General features: G+C 43.0%; 1 protein-coding gene across 1 annotated transcript in view; it reads left to right on the top strand.

Annotated features, from left to right (window-relative positions):
• Positions 1–25,051, top strand: part of CDH23 (cadherin related 23) — a 510,961-nt gene that overhangs the window by 232,575 nt on the left and 253,335 nt on the right. The window contains exons 10-11 of the mRNA XM_084634348.1: positions 15,031–15,143; positions 18,077–18,265. Coding sequence (XP_084490474.1) covers positions 15,031–15,143; positions 18,077–18,265 — 302 coding nt within the window. The remainder of the gene's footprint in view (positions 1–15,030; positions 15,144–18,076; positions 18,266–25,051) is intronic.

Here is a 25,051-nt window from a genome sequence, read left to right as displayed (position 1 = left end):
TTTAAATGATTTTTTGTGAAACTTGCTAAATTTTGAAGAGGGAAGGGAAAAATACCTCCCCCCTACCCCCCTCTTAATTAAAGCTGTTGTACTCCAAGGGAAATGTGAATTAAAAAATGTGATGTTGTATTTGTCCAACTAAATAGGAGCCTTTGATACAGAAGCAGTGTGAATATTGCTTGAAAGTAGTGCTTCCCCTGCTGCTTGTACTATGGGAGAATAATAGTTTTAAAATCCTGCAGTAGCTCCTGGAGCACCTGTCTCCAAAGGCAAATGGAACTCATGCCCCCTTATTTTCCAGTTGTTTAAGTCAGTCATTTGGCCAAATGAGATCTCACATCCCCAAATTAGGAGGTTGTTTAGCCTTCCCTTGGTAAATCCCACGAGGCACCCATCTGCATCTTTCGGTGTCTCAATACCTTTAAAAATCTGCCCCCTCGTCCCTAAACTGGACTTTAGAAGGGACAGCATGTCCTGGAAATAAGACCGATTAGTTTAATATATCCATTGCTGGTTGGCCTAAATTGTGCTGGCTTTTTCCCCATATACAAATCACTTCAAACTATCAGTGTGTTTAAAGTCTTCTCAAATTCTACCCGCTGGGGGAGGACTTTCTATGTGATTTGTGTGATCAGAGCAGAACCTTTTTGTAGGAAGACCTGCTGATGGTTAGAAATACACCTCAGACCAAATTATTGATTGAAGGCCTTTTTTCCACACTGCCAAAGCAAGGGAATGCGAGTGATGGTGAGGTGGCGGCTGATGCTCTGGCTCTAGTTTACTAGGCAGCTTGGGTGTTTCTCTGGTGCTGTGAACCAACAGGCTGTGTTGTTACTTTGGCATCTTGCTTTGGCCTGCTGTCAATCCAGGAACAATCACATTAAATACAGCTTCTATAATAGCTGCTTTCATTTCAAAGTGCTTCTCCAGCAAATGGGCTTCAGTAATTAAAACTATAAGTCAGCATCAGTTTGGAAAATGACTGAAAAGTGTGTGAAAGAGGCTGGCAGGCTTTTTTGGAGGGAGAAGTGGGGCTGAAGCCTGCATCTAGACAGGGGTTTGGTGTTCGTATGGGGCCAGTTGATTGCAAGTTTAATGGGAAATAATACCAATCTGGATTGGAGAGAGACTGCACTTTTTCAGTAACCAAGGCAGAGAGCTACATTAAAGTGTTTGTTTTTTCCCCTTCCCTAAAGAATTTTGAGTCTAAATTGTGTGAAGTTATATTGTACTGGGTGGGCAAGATGCAAATAATTATACAGTGACCCAAATAGAAATAATCATCATTCCATCTGACATTTTAAAAGTCAGATCCCTCAGTAGGTTGTTTTTCTTTAAAAACAATACACATGCAGGAAAAAAATTTAAAATATTGAAGACTGAATCATAGTGGAATTGCAATGTCTGTCTGTGTTTCAGTGGACTAGGAAAAATAGAAGAGTTCTTATGTTTTTACTCAGGCCTTGACTGGAAGAGTTTCCAGAAAGGTAGGAAGGAAGAGGATTTATTTATGTTAAAAATGTATCAAAGAAGCAATGACAAAGGTAGAAATGCCATTTGGGGGTTATGTTGAGTCAGATGGCCCCCTGTATGGCTTCTGATGTCAGCAGGAAACAGCTGTTGGATATTTGGAAGCGCAACCCATCCATAAGTCCCTGTATGAGTATGTTTGCTGCCAGAGGAGGGGAATGAGGGATATTTTGTGAACCTCAGAAGTCCAGTGCAGAAACAATCTGCATAAAAATCCCCTTAGCAGTTTAATGTGTGTGTTTCTTTTGTATGCGGGGTTGTGAAAATTCATTCTATAAACTCCAGTCGAGCAATAAATGCATGAAAATCCAAATGTACAAGGAACATACTCTCTTTGGGACTATATTTGCCGTCTGCTCCCTGTTTACTTGGATGAAGCCCTCTGCAAGTTAAACAGGAGGCTAAATAAAAGGGTGAAATGAACATTTATGAGTTATGTCATCCTTTGGGAATGAGAGAAAATAGTGTTGTACTGAGAGGGAAACAGAACTGAATGGAATCTTGTGTTGTATCACAATGAATTAGTGTGAATATTTCTCATTAAATTTTTTTCTTCCTGTTAAAATGTGGTTGAAACAGGTTCAGTCTGGTTAATACTTTCTTGTACCACACTGGTGTACTCATTCATAATCCCTTATATTAGTGTCACACACATCATGGTGACTGCCACCAGCAGAAGACACAAACTGCCCATTATAAAAGGTAATATTTTATTTGTACATGAATTCTGCAAGCTTATTCATGATGATGATTTCTCAGGGAACTTTCAGGCTTCTGGGTTGAGCAAATGAGTACAGTTTTCCGGCAATAGGTTTTCATTGCATTCAGTTCATGGAATCATGGAGAAGAAAGACCTATTGGTCTTGATTCTTAAAATCTTTTAGGTGCATATAAGCCTACCACATTGAACTATGCATCTAATGAAATGCTACCCATTAAGGTGTTTCAAAACAATGATGTCACAACCATAGTCAATCCATGACTGCTATGTCGTTATCTCTCCCAGAAGTATCACTTTGAGGGGTTGTACCATACTTATCATGCTGTTATGTGTACCCATGTTGGGGAGGAAGAGTGGATACCTCTTTATAGAGTTGTCCACAAATGTCACAAACCTATTTCCAGATAAAGCAAAAGTGACTACAGGAAAAGGCAAAAAAGCAGGTCCAGGGTCCAAAGCTGTGCTGGTTATTTACTTTCAATTTTAGACATCTGCTGAATTCTAAACTGTGCTTGTAAAAGAATATTGTGGTTTGGGATTCAGAATCCTTGAATATGATTGCCACAGGATGGCTGGCCTGTTTAAATGAAGTAGCTCCTGTGCAAGAACAGGTGCTCTCAGTTTTGCCAATTAAGAGAGCGGGGAAACACATGGGACTATAAAGAGCCAGGCTGTCAATAAAGGGGGGGGGGGCAACAGGAGCTTCCTAGGAGAGGCCGTGAGAGTTCCCAGGGAGGCAAGACCGTGAGAACCCACTGAGGAAAAACGGCCTCCAGGGATAAAACCCTGGGATGTGACGTTTAGTGAAAAAGGCAAGGAAGAACCTGCACCAGGCCCTGAAGCAGGAAGGACTGAAAGAGGCAAAGGGGAAAATCCCCTGAGAGCTGTAGCTTAAGGAGGGTTGTTTTTTTCCTACATTTTGGAAAATAAAACTCTGCCTGGAAAGAGACCCTGGGTGAGTCATAGAATCATAGAATATCAGGGTTGGAAGAGACCTCAGGAGGTCATCTAGTCCAACCCCCTGCTCAAAGCAGGACCAATCCCCAATTTTTGCCCCGATCCCTAAATGGCCCCCTCAAGGATTGAACTCACAACCCTGGGTTAAGCAGGCCAAGGCTCAAACCACTGAACTATCCCTCCCTCCCTAGGCCCTTTTGTGGGCTATGGAACACCCAGCACCTTACAGTGATAAACTAGGGTTGGGACTACAATTTTGTCACAGAGGTTATAGTGGTCATGGAAATTTGTAAATTTGAATAAAGTCCATGAAATTGGGCTCCCACTGCCTTGGAAATGGCTGGGAAAATGTGTTTGATTAGGATTCCAAACTGAGTGGAATTGCAACCTTGTGAATGGGGTCACAGTGCCACTCAGGCTTGGCCCTTTGTCTCCATCTATGGAGTGATGGCAGGCCCAATCTGAGTGGCACTGTGACCTTGTGTGCCAGGTTGCAATGCCCAGAGTGGGGAGCTGCTGCTGCTGCTGGGTGAGTGTGGGGGTGGGCTCACTCTCCCTCCACATCCCTGGACTCACCTTTCAGCACCCCCACTCGTCTTTTGTGTATGTTGAGGTAGTGAAAACTACATTATTTGGTGATTTTTCTGTGACTTATAGGTTTTTTCCTCCATACCTCTGCTGTGAAATTTGTTTAAAATGTCCATAGCCTCAACTATGATTAGCTCAGAAATCCAATATCTTTAGAATCTGTGGACTTTATCCTTCTCTCCAATACATGATTGCATCTCCTATTAACTTTAATGGGAATTGTCAGTATATCAGATGGTAGAATTGGTCCTTGTGTGTACCCGTGACTCTGCACAAGGTAAATTTTACATGTGCTTGTTGCAAGGAAGGGTTATTCTTTTTAGAAACCACAAGATTAGAAATTATGGATCTGTTGTGCTAAACAGGTGAGTTAACTCTTTCTCAGACAAGGTACCAAAATTCCTGATTCTAGAAACGTGTGTGTGGGAGGGTGGGGTTTCTACAGAATTCCCAATCTATATTTGAGTGCCATGGCAGGAATCAGTGTTTCTAGAAACAAGCAGTAATCTGATTCTAGATCAGGGAGAACACATGCCTTTTTTCTAGAACTGGAGATTATGAACTTGTAATCTCTGTTCCTGAGGGTGTAGTTTATGAAATAAAGAACATGATGTAATCCTCTACAGTTCAGAAATGTCTTGTTCCCTTCAAAACTGAGTAGGAGTAGAGACCAAGGAATGCTCTTACTGATCAGTTATGGATGTGTTGATGAATACAGAAGAGAAGCTGCCCTGAAACACTTGTCTCCATATTGCATGGGGGCAAAAACTCAAGGTGAAAACCAGCGAGGGGGTCAAAGCAGCTGATGGACTATTTATATAATAACTGTATCTGTTGCCGACTCTATGAACCACGTCCAACAGCATCTATTTCAGTGCAGAGGAGCCCTGACGGAGCACATTTTGATTAATAAATTATCCAGCACAAGGAGTGTGATGGGTTCCCCTTTCACATCTCATGAAAGTCATTCACAGCCAAGTTCAGTGGCTCGGCAAGTCCCCACCATTCTGACAATGCATCTCTCAGTCACAAACGTCCCTTCACAGGGGGACTATTGGAGCGTTCACCTAGGCATAGAGGGTTGGACAGTGCTGGCTGAGATACAGTCCTTAATTAAAGATGGAGAGTAGCCAAATCTTTCTCTTTGTGCATAATTTGAAAAGTAATGAGTTACCAATAGCAAAGGAGGCAGGGAGGAGATTTCAATATCTTTCTTCCTTTTCTGGAGTCAGTCCAGTACTTTTAAATAGCATCTTTAAACTGAGAGAGTCAGCAGAAGGTATTAAGAATCATGGTCCTACAAAATCCCACTTTATATCTTTGTTTCTCCAAAATGGCATCTCCACCAAGACCCATTCTTCACAATGAGACTAGAAGAGAACTGAAATTTTGCTATTGTGATATAGCCCTGCTACTCCTGATCTGGCTTCCTTTCTGCTCTTCTCCCTTCATCTCACTTTTCTTCACCCCAGCTGATGAAAGGAACTCATGAGTTGGACAGGATTTATAACTGACAGTTCCCAAAGGTGACTTATATTTTAGCCAGTTTGACCTGATCCTTGTTCTTGTTGCTGACTTTTTAAATCTCAATACCCTACTGAAAATATCCTTATAGACCAAGAAAAACAAAATGGTACATGAAGGATTTAGCAGAAATGGTGCTGATTACGTATATCTGTCTAAGGTATTATGTGTTGTAGCTGTGTTTGGTCCCAGGATATCAGAGAGACAAGGTGGGTGAGGTAACATCTTTTATTGGACCAACTTCTATTGGTGAGGGAGACAAGCTTTTGAGCTACACAGTCCTGAAGAAGAGTTCTGTTGGTGAAAGAGACAAGCTTTTAAGCTATACAGAAGTTGGTCCAATAAAAGATATTACCTCACCCACCTTGCCTCTCTAAGGTACTATATGGCTCCCATTACCATTGTATTTGTGTGCCTTTTAGTCTTCTAATGTATTTATCCTCACATCTGCCTGGTGAGGTAGGGAAGTACTATCCTCCCCATTGTACAGATGGGGAACCGATGCAGAGAGAGAATAAATGACTTGCTCCAGATCCCACAGGAAGTCGGTGCCAGAGCAGGGAGCTGAACTGGTTCTTGTGAAGATCACTCGAACTAAAATGTGTATGTTACAAAGTCAGCATGTGGTCTGGGCGTTGGAAAAGTGGGCAGGGATCACCCTAGGTTTTGAAGGCCCTCTTGTTAAATGTTGTCATGCCTCAGACTGCCACGAAATCCATGGAGAGATTTAGTACGGTTTTATTTACGGTGGATGTCTGTCTCTTGTATTCACACACTTCCCTTTTTCTTCTATAACTTAGTGCATCTTTTCTTCCCTGTCTTTCAGTGTCTCTATTTGCCTATTTTACCCTTTTCAAATTTCAATATATTATTTTCTGTAACCATTTTATTTTTCAGATTCTTCCTTCCACCCTGAGCTATTTTACCATCACTTTTTCCTCTGTTTTTTAAAATATATATATATTTTAAATCTTGCACTCCATTTTAATTCTTGCTCCAAGCTCTTTGACCACCCTGTCTTTTCCTGCTATGATTCCTCTTTGCCTCTTACCTCAACTGGATCTCCTAGGTTTCCTCCCACTGCTCTGCTCTCCCCTCAGAGCCATTCAGTCTGCCCTCCAGGGCTGTACTCTGCTCCACCCCGGACCTCTTCCAGGTCAGCGGGTTTTCATTTGTGTTTCAGTGTAGGGGAGGAAGAAAGGGAGATGCCCTTCCCAGGAGGGGATCTCTGTTGCCCACCAGGAGTTATAAGAATCCCTTTCAGTCGTTGGCTGAAGGACCCATCAGTTCCTGAAATTTGCCTGCTCAGTCTGACTGAGCCGGAAGAGATCCTGCCTATGATAGATGCTCTGCTCACAGGCAGAATGAGCAGTTTCTTATTACAGTCATGAGCTCTCCAGGCACTTTGCAGGGAAAGCAGCTGGGTGGCTGCCTGGCTCGTTTCAAAGTGCTAATGGTACTGGGATTTTTGGTCCTTCTCAGGTTTCATTTCCTCCTGTTTCTGTTTAGTCCAGAGTTAGACCGAGGCCAACACTCCTGATTCATTCCTAGGTGGAGCCATGGGAGAGCACAAGGCCCTGGCATAGCACAAGTCAGAGTCTGGGTTTGAAGACCTCTTGCAGAACTGGTGTGTCAGAGATTAGATAAAAAGAACAGGAGTACTTGTGGCACCTTAGAGACTAACGAATTTATTAGAGCATAAGCTTTCATGGGCTACAGCCCACTTCATCGGATGCATAGAATGGAACATATAGTAAGAAGAAATATATACATACAGATAAGTTGGAAGTTGCCATACAAACAGTGAGAGGCTAAAAGAAAAGGAGGACTTGTGGCACCTTAGAGACTAACCAATTTATTAGAGCATAAGCTTTCGTGAGCTACAGCTCACTTCCTCAGATGCATATCGTGGAAACTGCAGCAGGCTTTATATATACACAGAGAATATGAAACAATACCTATTCCCACCCCACTGTACAATAGGTATTGTTTCATATTCTCTGTGTATATATAAAGCCTGCTGCAGTTTCCACGATATGCATCTGAGGAAGTGAGCTGTAGCTCACGAAAGCTTATGCTCTAATAAATTGGTTAGTCTCTAAGGTGCCACAAGTCCTCCTTTTCTTTTTGCGAATACAGACTAACACGGCTGCTACTCTGAAACCAGTGAGAGGCTAATTAGTTAAGAGAAAAGGAAGACTTGTGGCACCTTCGAGACTAACAAATTTATTTGAGCATAAGCTACAGCTCACTTCATCAGATGCATTCAGGTATTTTCCACTGAATGTATCTGATGAAGTGAGCCGTAGCTCACGAAAGCTTATGCTCAAATAAATTTGTTAGTCTCAAAGGTGCCACAAGTCCTCCTTTTCTTTTTACGGATACAGACTAACAGGGCTGCTACTCTGAAACCTGTAATTAGTTAAGATGAGCTGCTATTAGCAGGAGAAAACTTTTGTAGTGATAATCAAGATGGCCCATTTAGACAGTTGACAAGAAGGTGTGAGGATACTTAACTTTAGGGAAATAGATTCAGTATGTGTAAAGACCCAGCTGACTTAGAACAACGCTTCCTTAGCTCTCTTACCCTAACACCCCTCCTCTACTTGCGCTACATTGATGATATTTTCATCATCTGGACCCATGGAAAAGAAGCCCTTGAGGAATTCCACCATGATTTTAACAATTTCCATCCCACCATCAACCTCAGCCGAGACCAATCTACACAAGTGGTCCATTTCCTGGACACTACTGTACTAATAAGCGATGGTCACATAAACACCACCCTCTACTGGAAACCTACTAACTGCTATACTTACCTACATGCATCCAGCTTCCATCCAGGACACACCACAAGATGCATTGTCTACAGCCAAGCTCTAAGATACAACCGCATTTGCTCCAATCCCTCAGACAGAGACAAACACCTACAAGATCTCTATCAAGCATTCTTAAACCTACAGTACCCACCTGGTGAAGTGAAGAAACAGATTGACAGAGCCAGAAGAGTACTCAGAAGTCACCTACTACAGGACAGGCCCAACAAAGAAAATAACAGAATGCCACTAGCTGTCACCTTCAGCCCCCAACTAAAACTTCTCCAGTGCATCATCAAAGATTTACAACCTATCCTGAAAAATGATCCCTCGCTCTCTCAGATTTTGGGAGACAGGCCAGTCCTTGCTTACAGACAGCCCCCCAACCTGAAGCAAATGCTCTCCAGCAACCACACACCACACAACAAAAACACTAACCCAGGAACCTATCCTTGCAACAAAGCCCGATGCCAACTCTGTCCACATATTTATTCAAGTGACACCATCATAGGACCTAATCACATTAGCCACGCCATCAGGGGCTCATTCACCTGCACATCTACAAATGTGATATGTGCCAGCAATGCCCCTCTGCCATGTACATTGGCCAAACCGGACAGTCTCTACACAAAAGAATAAATGGACAGAAATCATAACATTCAAAAATCAGTAGGAGAACACTTCAGCCTCTCTGGCCACTCAGTAAAAGATTTAAGGGTGGCAATTTTGCAACAGAAAAGCTTCAAAAACAGACTCCAACGAGAAACTGCTGAGCTTGAATTAATATGCAAATTAGAAAAGGAGTAATTGTGGCACCTTAGAGACTAACCAATTTATTTGAGTATAAGCTGTAGCTCATGAAAGCTTATGTTCAAATAAATGTGTTCATCTCTAAGGTGCCACAAATACTCCTTTTCTTTTTGCGGATACAGACTAACACAGCAGCTACTCTGAAATCTATGCAAAGTAGATACCATTAACTTGGGTTTGAAGAGAGACTGGGAGTGGCTGGGTCATTACACATATTGAATCTATTTCCCCATGTTAAGTATCCTCACACCTTCTTGTCAACTGTCTCAATGGGCCATCTTGATTATCACTACAAAAGTTTTTTCTCCTGTTGATAATAGCTCATCTTAACTAATTAGCGTCTCAGTTTGTATGGCAACTTCCAACTTATCTGTATGTATATATATTTCTTCTTACTATATGTTCCATTCTATGCATCCGATGAAGTGGGCTGTAGCCCACAAAAGCTTATGCTCTAATAAATGTGTTGGTCTCTAAGGTGCCACAAGCACTCCTGTTCTTTTTGCAGATACAGACTAACACGGCTGCTACTCTGAAACCAAGTTTATTCTGTTGCTTGGAGACTGTAAGATGGAGCAGGCTTTTCACTCTGTGTTATTGCTATCTTTAAAGTGCAGTACACAAACCCTTTGTGACCCAGACAGAGAATATCAGCACCTAAAACTGAAACCTGATACAGAATGATCATATGAATATTTGACAGCAAAGTGTTCAAAGTGGACTTCCCTTCAGGGGGAAATTGTACCATTCAAAGCTTCTCTTCACAGCCCTCTCTGCTATATTTCTCTTAACATTTTGTGCTACAACCATCACACAACACACTCACTTCTAAACAAAAATTCCAGTACCATTTAATGTACCAGCCAGAACTAGCTTTTCCCTACTCCGACCAGGTAATTAAGTCCTCGCAAATAGGTTCAGGAATCACTAACAGGCAGCAGGTTCACTATTAACACATTTCCACAAGCTACGAGAGAGTCTGTTCCAAAGCTATGAGGAACTTTTGGAAAAAGAGCTGCTATCTAATCTCTGGTTTCAGAGTAGCAGCTGTGTTAGTCTGTATCCGCAAAAAGAACAGGAGTACTTGTGGCACCTTAGAGACTAACAAGTGAGCTGTAGCTCATGAAAGCTTATGCTCAAATACATTTGTTAGTCTCTAAGGTGCCACAAGTCCTCCTTTTCTTTTTGAGAATAAACTTGGTAGATCTGCTCCGTTTAAAATACACCACAGGGGATTCTGTGTATCCACTGTGTTCTCTCTCATGTCTGGGTATTACAGTGCTGCTTCAACAATATAGTCATCAGAGGAACAGCAATTCATTGTATTGGCACACCCATTAGACAGGGTCAGGGAGGCAGGATAGGATGAGTAGCCCTAGCAGCATCAGTCAGACAATACCAGGGTCAGAAGGGCATGACAGTACAGGTAGCATAATATGGGTAGCTAACACAGGTCTGAGCAGCAAGGCAGGGCCAAAAGAACCAGGGATCTTTGGACAGGCAGGCAGCACTGAAAGCAGCAGACAGGATCAGAGTTCAGAAACAGGCTCCGGATGTCTCTGTCAGGCATTGTTAGATTGAGATAGTGGGACAGAGCAACGCAAAGAACACTGGCACCAGATCTACAACTGTGTCTGAATATGGCACTATAGATATGAGTCACTTGCCAGCTTTATGTAACAGAGAGAAAACCCTTACTAACTCATAAGATTTAATTGGATAGTAGTTATCTGCTTCAGAGGCCATTGGAGTAACAGACTTATCTGCGGGTGAATGTCCAGCAGCTAGTGATCGGAGTCTGAGCAGCAACATGCCAGACTGTCATCCATGCTCCTCAGCATCTCCACATTGTGTGGCTCTGTTGCATCCATGGAATCCCTCTGCCTCTGAGTGGGTTGATACAGAGACCTAGTGGTTTGGAATGGTTTCTTTGTCTTTCCAGACACAGAGGGAAAGGAGAAAGAGGAGTGAAAGTAATTGCTGTTAGAGCAGTGGAGCAGACAAACCAATTGAAAGCCATCAGCCTGTGTTGCAGTACGCACAGTCAGCCACACACTAAACTGCAGTTAACCCAGGCTGGGACTTTTTACTGGGTCAAAAGACTGACAGATAACGAGAGGACAAAGGATGAAGGAGAGATTTTATAGCGAGAAGGGGTGGAGAGAGTGGAAGGCTGAGTGACAGCAAATGGGGAGTGAAAAGCAAAGATGGCTATTTTTCCCCCTATGAAAAAGATGAAGAAATTGAAAATATAAAGATAACAAGAGAGTTTCCAAAGAGAAGCACCGAGCAGGAATTTGCATTGTTCTATAGTGCAGTACTTCATGGAGGACCATTGGTCAGAGGACAAATGAATTGGTGGTTGAAGAGGCTTTGTAGAGAAAATTATGAAAAGACTTTGAATGACAGATTTGGAGACATGTCTTTCCTACTCAAAGGCTGTTTTTCGAGCCAACCAACTCTGTGTAAGCAAAAAGGCTCCCAAAAATACATCAGATGCATGTCTTTAATGTGAACAATATTTGGGAGGCTGAGCTAAAGGAAAACCTCTGATGTGCACAGCTGAAGAGCATTTGGGTCCTTAAGTTGTTCCCTTTCTTCTTAAAAATTACCTTACATTTGCTCAGATTCTGGTTGTGAGCCGAATTCATGGTGACTCTTGGAATGAGGGGTCCAGTGCTCAAACTGTAAGGCTTTGTTAGGTCCTTCATGCTCTGGCCAAATTCAGAATAAGCCCCATCAACCCACTTCCACTAGAACATATTGGTCTGAGGCTGAAGTTGGCAATCGCACCGGTTGGCAGATTTGTTAGTGGCAGGACAATGTGTTTTTTTTATTAAAATATATATTTATGGCATGTAATGTTGGAGGACTGTACAAAGGCTGCCCCAAAATATAATTTACCAGGGCAATATGCAGCGAAGGAAATGGTTGGCATCTTAGGACAGTTAAACTTGTTGCAGTACAATACAATATATTTTTATACATTGTTCTTCAAATGTGGAATCACAAAATGACTTTAGTTATGTCTGACTCGAAGAGAAAAAACTTGACAATATAATTTCAAAGAGAGGAAATGACTCTGTGTCTGGGGAAGAATGTCAAAATGTTCCTTGGGGGGCTGTACAAAGTGAAAACATGAGCGCTCCTGACTCGACCTCCTTACCCTGCTGTTAAAGAGGGAATGGGGGAGGAAGCCCAGACTGGAGAAGCATAGTGAGTGCAGGGAGTTAGTGGATATGAAATTGGAGAGGTAGCATGAAGTATGTGAAGACTTTTTGAAAATCAGGAGGAAAGTTTTGGCCTAGATTTGGAGATGAATAGGAATCCATGATAAGGGGGGACAATGGCATGGACAAGATGACTTAATGTAGGTCTTTTCTATCTATATAATTATGATTGGTTGATCCTGGTGAGCAGGGAGAAATTTGAAGATTTCCAAGGCTCCCAAAACATTAGAGAGAGAGAAATCTAGGAAGGTAGGTGGTGCGTTACTTCAATAGTTCTAGATAGGAAGTGATTTAAGGCATGAAGAAGGATTTCAACAGTGCTAAGGACAAATTTAGAAATGTTTTGAAACGTGTGCTGTAATATTTCATGATCCTGAACTTTTTCTCCTCCCACATCTTTCTTGGCTAAAATTATAACATTTCTAGCCTAGGTAACAAAGTTCTGGCTTGACATAGGAGGTCAGTGGGTTAAGTAGGTCATAGTTTAAATAGGATCAGTGATGTGGGGCAAGGGTGTTTTCTCTCTCCGTCAATTCTGAAAGAGGATTTAATCAACCATGCAGTAGCCAGGAACTGACAATCAAGACAGACAAGTAGGTGTTAGTTAGAAAGGTCTGAGAATAAGCTCCAAAAGAAAGATTATAGAGTTGGGTGACCACCACATCGAGGTAAAGTCCAAAGTGGAAACTATTGGTACCTTTTAAGATTTGCTACTGAACATCACTTAATATTGGTAAGTAGATCCTTAACAGTTCATTAAGCTGTGAACTCTGTCACTGAAGCAATCAATGGGCCATTTCAGATGGAACAGAGAAGAGGACCCAAGGACAAAATCATGAGGCACTCTGTAATTGGAGGCCTGAGGGGAAAATATAAGCCCTCCGCTATAAAGGAGAAATGTACAGTTATAGAGTTAGGACTCTGTCCAGGACAAGGAGGGGAGACCATGGTTTCTCTTAGCTCCTGGTGCTCCTAGAGGGTAAAATGTCTGAGAGGATTGAAAGCTACACGGCAACCAAGTCACATGAGAAGACAGCTGTAACTAGAAGCAAGAAATGGGTCATTAATCACCCAATGTAAGGGAATATCAATATGATGAAAGTGGCTAGGTCAGGCAGGCAGAGGTACAGGATCAGAATAGAGCAAATTGGTCAAGAGCTAAGGAAAGGATACTTTTGTAATTGCAAATTTTCTTGAAATGCATTTCCAGAAAATTGGCAAATAGTTTTTAACATAAGACACCCAACTTCTCAGTATCTTTCTCTCTTCTCTCCCCTGCCCCCCCATCAGCTGGATGGAATGTAACAATCCCCCACCTCCTTCTTTGTCTTGGTGTTTGGGATCAGGAATTCTTACACACTGTGAGGGTGTAGGGTGTAGAGTGTAAGGGGGTGTGTGTGTGTTTGCAGGAGTGTATGTATGTGCAAGCCCCTGATCATTAATTCAATAGCCTCCTTCTTGGATATCACACAAGGCAAGCATCAGATTGCCAAGGCTCAAAGTGACAACTGATTTCTTTGTCTCAGTTGACAAAGGTAAAGGAGATGAGATTATTATGAGGGTAGCCCCAGTCCCGTGAGATTCAGCTTATTAATATCTGCTGGCAAATAGGCTGTACGACTCAGCAATACCGAGTTAACCTTCTGCCAGTGTCTATTTCTAAAGAAGGGGAAAACTGACCCAGGTTGCCATGAGAGCAGGACCGGCTCTTCTGGATGAAGCACAAAATAGTGAGGCATTGAGGATGGCATCGCGTGTGGCTGGTCACACATGTAACCTTCGGGGATATCAAATTTACAAGCTCATAGAAAGGCACCCAAAGGCATGGAATAAAGAGCATCTACAAACTAGATGGAAGCAAATGAGAGGGTCCAGCCCACTCCCAAGGGCAGTGGGGACTCTTAGAAGGGGCAGTCTGCCATCCAGGGGACATAGCAGCAATGGCAGAGATCAGTCGAGGGGGTGTGGAGGAAATGAGAATGCTGAAGGCAGCCGTCTAAACCAAAGCCTGTTCAGTTCAGTAACTGGATTTTGCCTTTTTGTTGTGCTGCTTTAGCTCTGTCCTAAAACCACATGGGGCTAGACCATGAAGATACTATATCACAAGCCTTAAGTCAAAGGCAGCATGAAATGTGTTCCTGTTCTAGGAGCAGGCCAGGTCCCAGTTGTTTCTCCCCTGAAGCGAAGGGGAAGCAGGGACCCAACCTGCACCAGCTCAGCATACTTCCCATTCTGCACCACCTTAGCTCTGCAGCTGGTGCATGAGGGTGGGGATGGAGCTGAGGCTCTGCTTACTCCCAGCCCTGTCCAACCATTTCCCTCCCACCTTCATGTGATGGGAGTAGCTGCCCCACTATGGCTGCTCTCTCTTTGTGCTCAGACTTCAACACTTGCTAAGAGGTAAACTGCAAAGTGGTGGTCTGTATACGCTGTCTGAGATCCCAAGTCAGTAACAGAGTAGATGTGGAGATAAGAACGATGAATGCGTTTACATTTTAGCAGAAACTCTTTGAAATTCCTACACTGCCTGAAGTGTTTGTGATGCTATCAGCTCTTGCAAAGAAAGCACAGTTCTGAGCCCAGTATTGGGTAGGTAAGTGAAGGAGGAACTGATTTACAGCCATTTAATTTTAAAATGCATTTATAATGCTTTAAGTCTGCACATACTAGTATAATCTGTTACCCGGCTGGGGGTCTTAAACCAGACTACAGTTCTGAATTCTAAAATCGCTTTTTGCATGATCTGGTCATGCATGGAGGGTCTCATCAGGCTTTCCTCTGTGTTAAGTCCATAGTTTCTGTGTCTTCAGCAATATGGGCTGCTTGTGCTCATCCTGTTTGTTTTCATTGCCAGGTAACACCAACAGCATCTTTGCACTGGACTACATCAGTGGAGCTTTAACCCTGAATGGGCCACTGGACCGTGAAAACCCTTTCTACAGCACTGGATTCATTCTCACAGTGAAGGTGAGACACTGAGAGCAATAGCTCTTTGGGGAGACAAGGGGAAGGATCAGCATAGCTGAAGGGAGAGGAAAGGCACTTCAGTCAGAGGATCATCTGTGAATGTGTTGCTGCTCTGTGCTGCTTAATACTGACTTATTTCAAGTGAAGAAGCACACTGGTAGTATTCTTTCCCTATCTGACACCAGGGCAGACCTCTGCTATTCCCAGGGCAGGACCCCTCTCTCTCTCCCTGTCTGGCATCAGGGACAGACCCCATTATCCCTAGATTGGGGAGTGGGCTGTAGAATTAACCTGTTCTATTTCTTGTGATTCACCCTGACTGCTGCTAGCTCAGTTAGCTCTTCCAAAGCTCTCTGAACTTCTGCTCTGGGGTACTCCTCTTTTGGTGGTTTCTGTCTTCTGTAGTGTATGTGTTGCTCTGTTCTGGCTCAGGGGTACTCCTCGGGGTGGGAGGAGGCTAGACACACACGCTGCATGCCAGAACCCCTTTGAGCAGCAGGATGAACAGTGTCCTGTGGATTAATGAAGGGGGAACGTACTGGTGGGGCTAGTAGGGACTGTGAGATGCAACAGAATTAGAAGGGCAGAAACAGATGCTGACATGACAAAAATGGGTCTTCCCCCCCCCCGCCCCCAATCTCACTGGGCACCTGTATTTTTGGTGTCCAGCAGATCCTTCAGCTGCATCTGTGTCTGTGTTGCATGGTACAAGGATTACAAAGAAAAGGCTAAAAGTCGCTTCATCATGAAAATGCATCGAAGCATAACGTTCCGACACCATGAGGCCCCACCGGAGAACTGCTCTCCCAACTCCAATTTCCGCTCTTTAATCAAAATCCATACCAAGCCAGCCGGTGGGTTGGAAACACATTTAGAGGTGTGGATTCCACTGGGCTGGAGGAAAGAATCAGCATGTTAGAGAAGTCATTGACTGGGAGGATGGCAGCCAGCACTGGAAGAGTAGCATCATAGAATATCAGGGTTGGAAGGGACCTCAGGAGGTCATCTAGTCCAACCCCCTGCTCAAAGCAGGAACAATCCCCAATTAAATCATCCCAGCCAGGGCTTTGTCAAGCCTGACCTTACAAACTTCTAAGGAAGGAGATTCCACCACCTCCCTAGGCAACGTATTCCAGTGTTTCACCACCCTCTTAGTGAAAAAGTTTTTCCTAAGATCCAACCTAAATCTTCCCCACTGCAACTTGAGACCATTACTCCTTGTTCTGTCATCTGCTACCACTGAGAACAGTCTAGAGCCATCCTCTTTGGAACCCCCTTGCAGGTAGTTGAAAGCAGCTATCAAATCCCCCCTCACTCTTCTCTTCTGCAGACTAAACAATCCCAGTTCCCTCAGCCTCTCCTCATAACTCATGTGTTCCAGTCCCCAAATCATTTTTGTTGCCCTCCGCTGGACTCTTTCCAATTTGTCCACATCCTTCTTGTAGTGTGGGGCCCAAAACTGGACACAGTACTCCAGACGAGGCCTCACCAGTGTCGAATAGAGGGGAACGATCATGTCTCTCGATCTGCTGGCAATGCCCCTGAGTACAGCTCACCTCCTTGCTGTGGTAGGGGCAGCGCTTTGTCAGGGAGAGAAAATGACATGCAATTACTCGGCTTGACCTGTGGTGAGGGTCTTTCTGTGGAGTTCTACACGGTCAATATACTATTATCATCCCTTGGAATCCAGCTTCTTTCCCTTGATTCTTGGTGGGGAGGGAGCAGGGTTGATTTTGGGGTCAAAAGTGTGTGTGTGTGTGTGTGTCTAAGTAAAATAGATTAGGCCCAAATGCCAATCTGTGGAAATGCTGAATTTTACCAACTCCACAATCAGCCTCAGGGTGATCTTTAGCAGCCCCATCTGCCTGCCCTCCAGTGTTCCATGGAGCTGCAGGGGGCTCTTTCCTCCCCTTGTGGTCTTGTTTCCGTTTTTTTAGATTATACAAAATACAAGAGGAAGAACTCTATTTTCAGATGTCCTTCACCACCCTCATTTCTGTGACAATAAGGTTCATCCTCTAGCCACCCACCTCCCTTCTCTCCTCTTCCCCCCACCAAAAAACCCTGTATAAGTTAAGATGTCTGGTGGGAACTTATCACATAGAGTGCCAGTGCATTGGCCCTTCATGTCTAGTAATTTGCAGCCAAACCTATTTTAAGTCCCAAGTAAAATGAGTTTGCTGGTCTTGTCCTATTTTTCTAGTGGATGTTTGTCTCCATCACATCACAGCATGATTTTCACTGCTGCTAATCTCAGTTCAGGCAAGGCCCAGGAGTAAACCTGATGTCACCACCTCCCTCAGATGTCCTGGGAAAACCCTGGTTTTGAGGAGTGTCTCCCATGTCCTGCCAGGCTATTTTGCAAGATGTTAACAGTCTTGACATTAATGCTAGTGGAGAAAACCATCTCCTGTATGCATCATACTATTATGAGTTTGTGTCATTACAGTGCATGGCATCATAATGAGAGACAACAGTTTTGGCCCCACAAGGCAAATCTCTAAAGGTGGCCGTCCAGATGACAGGCAGATTTGTAGGTCAGTAGTAACAAGTATAATCAGAGCGATAGGTACTGGAGTAGTAGAGGTGGTGTGGGTAAAAATTCAGTGTGCCCATCCTTGGCAGACCTAAGAGGTGAGGGAGCTTGCATAGCTCCTAACTATGTTGTGCTGGACTAAAGCCACAGTTATCAGTCTTTCACTTTGAACACTAAACTTGCACCACAAATGCACATTTAAAGCCTCGGTCAAATCATGCTGCATCCATGATGTAAACGACAAGGGAAGGCTATTACTGTGCCATTGACTTTGTCTCAATGACAGCAGTCAACTGCACTGCCTGTATGCAATTTCTGTATGATGGGCCGCAATCTTCTGCATTTCTCTTATGCTTGTTCTTTGAAATAAAGGCCACACTGATATTTTCCCTTGCAGGGTACGGAGTTGAATGATGACCGCACCCCCTCCAATGCTACAGTGATCACCACTTTCAACATCCTTGTCATAGACCTAAATGACAATGCCCCCGAGTTCAATAGTTCTGAGTACAGTGTTGGAATCCCAGAGCTGGCCCAGGTGGGCTTTGCCCTTCCCCTTTTCATCCAGGTGCAGGATAAAGATGAGGTAAGACATCAGAATAAATATCAATGGCCACTTGCTGCAGATACACCCTCCGGGCACTCCAGGTGATTTCATGAATCCTCTGTCTTGTACCTCTGATGCCTTCTGTTTCTGTATATTGCACATTCTACTTAGAATAATACATGGACCATGGAGAGAGAAGTGGGCACTAATATGTCCATGATACCTGTATGCCTTGGGTATTGTTCAGTACCTTCTACAGCCATCACTCTAGCCCGTCAGTCCCTGAAGTGCAGACACTTTCATGAGGTCTCTTGTTGCTTTTGTAAAATAAGAATAATGTGACTGATGAGTTCCAACAAATATGGCTGTGCCACATACCAGTTCTTGTGTACTTCAGAGCACCTGTCAGGTAATCGGATAGCTTCCTTTCTCCAACCTGTCTTATAAATGGAGAAGATTCCAGGGAGGGATTCTGGTGGTGACATAAACTGCGATGGGGGGAGAGAGACACAACTCAGTCATCAGAACCCTACCGAACAGTTATCTGTGCATAAAGATCTACTAATACAGTATGATCAATGAACATTTAAATGAACAAGAATTGTGAAAGTTGAAGATATGCTTCCTATGGCAATATGTACTCATCTCCATGTGTCCATCTGGTCTCTTTTTTTTTTTTATTTTTTAAATAAATAGACAAGTAAAGGGCCTATTTTGTATCGGTGCAGGGAAGAGTCTAACCCCTGTAATATGGAACAAGTCTTCTAACAGTAGTACAGTCTCTGTTGGAAGAAAAAGGGAGAAGTCCCACTAGGTGCTGTTGTAGGAGGTGTATGGATAGAGGTAGTGATTCTCAGAATATTACTTAAAAATTTAGAGTTAGAATTTCAGCCAAAATACACGGGCTCTTCTAGAAATTATAATGAACAGACAAGCTTCCAACCCCTTTATCAAACCTCTTTCAGTTCCCATTGTAAAGAAGAGGTGAAGTTAAAATAAATATGGAGCAAAGAAAGTTCATCAGTAACCAGAGAACTTCAACAAATGAATAGTTATAGAAGGAAATCAGTGCAGACCCTCTGACTCTTGTTTCGTTTCGTGCATCCCACCTGCCCTGTGTAAGCAGCTTTATCCAGGAGAGAGACCACAGACTTTAACAACAGAGATTCCAGAAGCAGCTACAAGCAGGTATCTGTGTACCCCATCCTCCACCCTATTAAACCTTTAATCCTAAATGACGATTACTTGATGGTTTGAAAGCAAGGGGGATTGGGATACTTATTTTCTTACTACTCTTCAGTGGCTGCAGTTACCCCTCGTAACATTTGCCTGCAGCATCAGTGGCTTGTTCTTTGCTGCTGTTAATGGACCTTCTATTTATTATAGCACTGAACCATTTCACTTAGGAATTCCATTAGGTTTTCCAGCCCTAGGGTTACACTCTTCAATTACTCCTCATATTTGACTCATGCAATTCATTTTTTTTTCTTTACTATCCTAACCTACAACCATGCCACAGTCTACAATGCCTCCTTTAAAAAAAAAAAAAAAAACTGCTGGCACCACATGGAGAAATTTCTAAAATATCTTAAAAACTATCCTGCTGCTGTAGCGTAGGGTATCTATATTTTTCTTCTCATTTTTTGTTTGGTCACAGTAAGAAGATTTTCAGGAAAATGGGATCTTTATTTCTTTGAAATTATTCTGTTCCTAGCATTTATCCATTTACTATATTAGAGTATTGGAGGGGGGAAGTTAGATGACTGATTAAAATGTATAATCTCTCTCTAAAAATAGAAAATTGTCACTTGTGGCAAAAGGATGGAGATTTAAACTTTTTTGTTCTGAGGATGTAACTCCAGCATTGTTTATCTCAAAAACTGTGTTTGCTGGTAGAAATGGCAGATTCTCTCCCGCCCCCTCCTCCCCCCCAGCCTTCATGAAATTCACAGGTTCTTTCAAGACCTTGCCAAAATATTTGTTTTCATGTGTGAAACAATTATGACAAAGCACTAATCAGAATAGTCTACATGTGACGTAAATTGCAAACAGAGAGTTATGACTTCAGCTGGGAGACATGCAGGTGAGAACTTAAACAGCTAACAAGAGCGTGTTTTCTTGCAAATGTCCTTAGCAAACAAAGAACAGAATTACAAATAAGATGACAGGTAGTCAGGATTGTTTCCAAATTGAATATTTGTCATGGTGTTCCAGGAAGTGTCAGCAGCTCTTTAATTGAAGGACATTATGGTAAGGCTGTTTGTGTCAATAGAGTGAAGGCTCTGTCATTTTCTGCTTCAAAGCTCTGTTTATAGGAGTCCCAAAATTCACTCCAGTCTTTCAACCTCACTAATTTAAAAAAAAAGGAGGGGGGGGGGGAGATTCATGCATCCATTTAAGTAATGAGAGCAGAAAATAAACTAATTTTGCGGTTTGCAATGAACTTTCTTTAAGCTTCTGTAACTCCCAAACAGATTGGTTGCAGTTGTCAAAATCATTTGGCCCAGGCCTAACTCTTCTTCCATTGAAGCTGGTGGGATTCTTACCACTGATTTTAATAAAACCAGTGGAGTTTCTGTGTGTAGAAATGGCATGATATGTCTCTGTACTCATCACGTTTTCCAAAAGTAGTCACTCACATGCTTACCTGCACATATGCAGCAACTAGATAGATTAACCAGGAAGTTGGTGCTCTAAAAATCTATTGGGGCAACAGTCTGGGAAGTGAGCTGGCTTTAAACGGTGTGGAGACTGTGTGGAACACTCAGGTCAGGTCATGCTTTCTAACATAGCCGCAAATAGGTGCTTGAACTGGGTGAGCATGTGACCAACCTGCGCAAGATGGGGGCACCCAAATATGGGATGGCAGAATACCTATTTGACAAGCACACCCTGGGGGACAGTGACAGTGAGACCTAAAGCCTCAGCACAGGCCACCCATGGGTTTCAGTAGGTCTCCTCGCTTGCTGCCCAGCAGTGCATGCATCTACTGTTGGATAATGTCATTCTGTACCAAAAAATCACACCTTTGTTTCTTTGTGTTTATAACACCTTACATCCAATAAAGTGACCTGCAGTACTGCAGTGTTGTAAAGGGTAAATTACACAGGCTTTCATCTATGATTTTATGCTTCTATGATGGGCATGCATTTGAAATGGCAAGATTACTCATCTGAACAGCCTTCTTGGGGAATGAGACTCATTTTAGACTCTTTCATGAACAGTTTGTTTACTCTGCTAAAAAGCCCCCAAACCCCCAAACCTTTTTTTTGCATTAAAAGTAGAATATTTAAAGTTTTGATTTATATGAACACAGTAGTCTTGCCAGCAGGTTAAAGAAGTATGGGCTGGATGAATGGATTATAAAATGGATAGAAAGCTGGCTAGATCGTCGGGCTCAACGGGTAGTGATCAATGGCTCCATGTCTAGTTGGCAGCCGGTATCAAGCGGAGTGCCCCAAGGGTCGGTCCTGGGGCCGGTTTTATTCAATATCTTCATTAATTATCTGGAGGATGGTGTGGATTGCACCCTCAGTAAGTTTGCAGATGACACTAAACTGGGAGGAATGGTAGATACTTGGAGGGTAGGGATAGGATACAGAGGGACCTAGACAAATTAGAGGATTGAGCCAAAAGAAATCTGATGAGGTTCAACAAGGACAAGTGCAGAGTCCTGCACTTAGGATGGAAGAGTCCCATGCACTGCACAGACTAGGGACTGAATGGCTAGGCAGCAGTTCTGCAGAAAAGGACCTAGGGGTTACAGTGGACGAGAAGCTGGATATGAGTCAACAGTGTGCCCTTGTTGCCAAGAAGGCTAACGGCATTTTGGGATGTATAAGTAGGAGCATTGCCAGCAGATCGAGGAACATGATCATTCCCTTCTATTCAACATTGGTGAGGCCTCATCTGGAGTACTGTGTCCAGTTTTGGGCCCCACACTACAAGAAGGATGTGGACAAATTGGAAAGCATCCAGCGGAGGGCAACAAAAATGATTAGGGGCCTGGAACACATGACTTATGAGGAGAGGCTGAGGGAACTGGGATTGTTTAGTCTGCAGAGGAGAAGAATGAGAGGGTATTTGATAGCTGCTTTCAACTACCTGCAAGGGGGTTCCAAAGAGGATGGATCTATACTGTTGTCAGTGGTAGCTGATGACAGAACAAGGAGTAATGGTCTCAAGTTGCAGTGGGGGAGGTTTAGGTTGGATCTTAGGAAAAACTTTTTCACTAGGAGGGTGGTGAAACACTGGAATGTGTTACCTGAGTGGTGTGGGGGGTGGAATCTCCTTCCTTAGAGGTTTTTAAGGTCAGGCTTGACAAAGCCCTGGCTGGGATGATTTAGTTAGGGATTGATCCTGCTTTGAGCATGGGATTGGACTAGATGGCCACCTGAAATCCCTTCCAACCCTGACATTCTATGAGTATTTTCAAGGTACTGTACCAATAAACCTGCTGACTTTGAGTATTTTCCCCCCACATAAGTCTGTGAGTTCAGAGCCTTAGCTTTGTCTTACAGAGTGAAATTCTGGCCCTGTTGAAGTCAACGGAAAATTTCCCATTGCTTTCAAGGGTCAGGATTTTACCCCCAGTCTCTTGGCCTGTGATAATTCTGTCACAGCTATAACGATAGCTAAATGTAATTGGTTGCAAAATATTAAGGTCCAAATCATGACTTTCTCCTGTCTCTTCTTTCTTTCTTTCTTTCTTTCTTTCTTTCTTTCTTTCTCTCTTTCTTTCCATTTCCCTTTTTTCTTCTCCTGTATTTGCCTCCTTACTGCCTGAATATGTCCACATGTGTTCTCTTTGGGAGCGTCTGATGGAGAAATGGAGTACCCTTCTTTTAGCTGGTCAGATGGCTCCTAGACATGACTGAACTACATGCCCCATAACCAAGGGTAGGGACAGTAGTTTCCACTCAGGGCTTGTCAACACAAACGTTTACTTCATAGCAAGCAGGGCCATGAATCTACTCCACACTAGCATGCTGCGCACTAACTGTCCAGATGGACCCTGCTGATGTGCATTAACAGTTTGTTAATGTGCTTTCATCCAGAGCCATTTCAAGGAGGACTAGATCAAAGCATAGTAACAAACTGTTAATATGTGTCAGCAGGGTCCACACAGACAATTAGTGCTAAGCGATTTAATGTGGGGTAGATTCACACCCCAGCTTGCCAGCAACTCATTGTGTCAACAAGCCCTAAGAGAGCCCCACTGTCCCTTGTCTCCGATGTTATCATTAGCAATGGGGATTTCAAATGGGAATGGGGGGAGCAGGAGGGGAAGAGATCTTTAGGCACAGAGGTGAATGAGTTCATCTGACAGAAGCTATTGTAGCATCGTGACCTTCATGTAGGAGATGACACGCTTCATTTGTATGAGAAGCAAAGGAAATGAAAAGAGAATTCTTCAACTCACTGGGGAAAGTGTCTAAATAAATAAGTATAGACAGAGACAGACAAAATCAAGGCAAGATTTTTTTAACAGATTTAGAAAGACCAATTCTACCCCTTATTTTATGCCCCATCACCCACCCCACGTTATAATTCCAGTCCCTTAATTGTTGTTTAAATAAACTATAGATAGGTGGATTTTTTCATTCTCTTCTCACATCTCCAGCCCCTTTGTGATTTTTGTTCCGGGTCTTGGAATTCCCTGCAGTTTGTTGGCATCGTTCTGTCACTGAGGTGCCCAGAGATGTGTCATCAAGTTGCAGTCTCACTAGAGTATGTAGAGGGGAGGGAGAATTACCCTCTGATCTGTGACGTGGCCGTGTATGCAGCTCTAAATCACATTGGCTCATTTTTATTTTTTTTTTGGTGCCACGCTGGTACTTACTCTGAGCAAGGCTAGGCAGAATCATAATAAAAACTCCAGGAATCCATCCCACCATTGCTAATGTCAGTGCAACTATACTAATATTGGACCAGTGGTGAGAGAATTGTCTATTATTCTACATCTCTCTTCCCCTATCCTACAGAAAGACAGGGACAACCAGTGCTATTTCTCCCCCTACATGGAAGTAAGGATATAAAGGACTGATGAAAGAAAGAGCTCCCTATCTCCTAGTCAGCCCCTTCCTTCTTCCATTTTAAAAACAAACCCCAACCCTGTCACTGAAACGAAATTGGGTCATTGCTGTCTGCAAACACAATTAGCCCTTGATTCAAATCACAGTCCCACACTCCCGCTTGTAGGCTCCCTCGCTTTGTGTGCGGCCTTTGAGCACTTGTAGAAGGGGCGGTTATGGGTAGGGGTTGCCCCTTTTAAAATGTTTTAGGTGCTATTATAAGTAAGAAAGATTTTAATATGTTGTCGTGTTTCATAACTAGAACTGTGTGACATTTTAAAAAAATTTATGGAATTTTGCTTGTTCCACTCCTTCCATCTGATTTTGCACACATAATGTTGATAAAATGATTATGATCCTAATTCAACAAAACACTTACGTGTGTGCCTAAGTTCTGCTGAAGTTAGGGACTTAAGCATGTGCATAAAAGTTAAGCACGTGCTTAAGTGCTTTGCTGAATTGGGGTTTCCATTAGCACCAAAAACACAAACAAAGAGAAAATCTGGATGTTTTGAATCCAAAACCACCTCCATTAAAACATCAGCACCTTGCCATATTGAAAATCCATCTACTATCACTCAAAAAAATGGGCACAGTTTAGCTTGAAAAAAGCTTGTTCCTTAGCAAAATTTTCACAAGTGGCCTCTTTGCATGTGCACAACTCCACATGGAGGATAGGATTAAAATGATCTGGATAAACTGGAAAAATGGTCTGAAGTAATAGGATGAAACTCAAGAAGGACTAATGCAA

Source organism: Lepidochelys olivacea, assembly GCF_965140295.1.
Source record: "Lepidochelys olivacea isolate rLepOli2 genome assembly, chromosome: 7".
In the NCBI taxonomy this organism is placed as follows: Eukaryota; Metazoa; Chordata; order Testudines; family Cheloniidae; genus Lepidochelys; species Lepidochelys olivacea.
The sequence above is the reverse complement of the archived record's forward strand: the minus strand, read 5'-3'. Positions and strand labels throughout refer to the sequence as shown.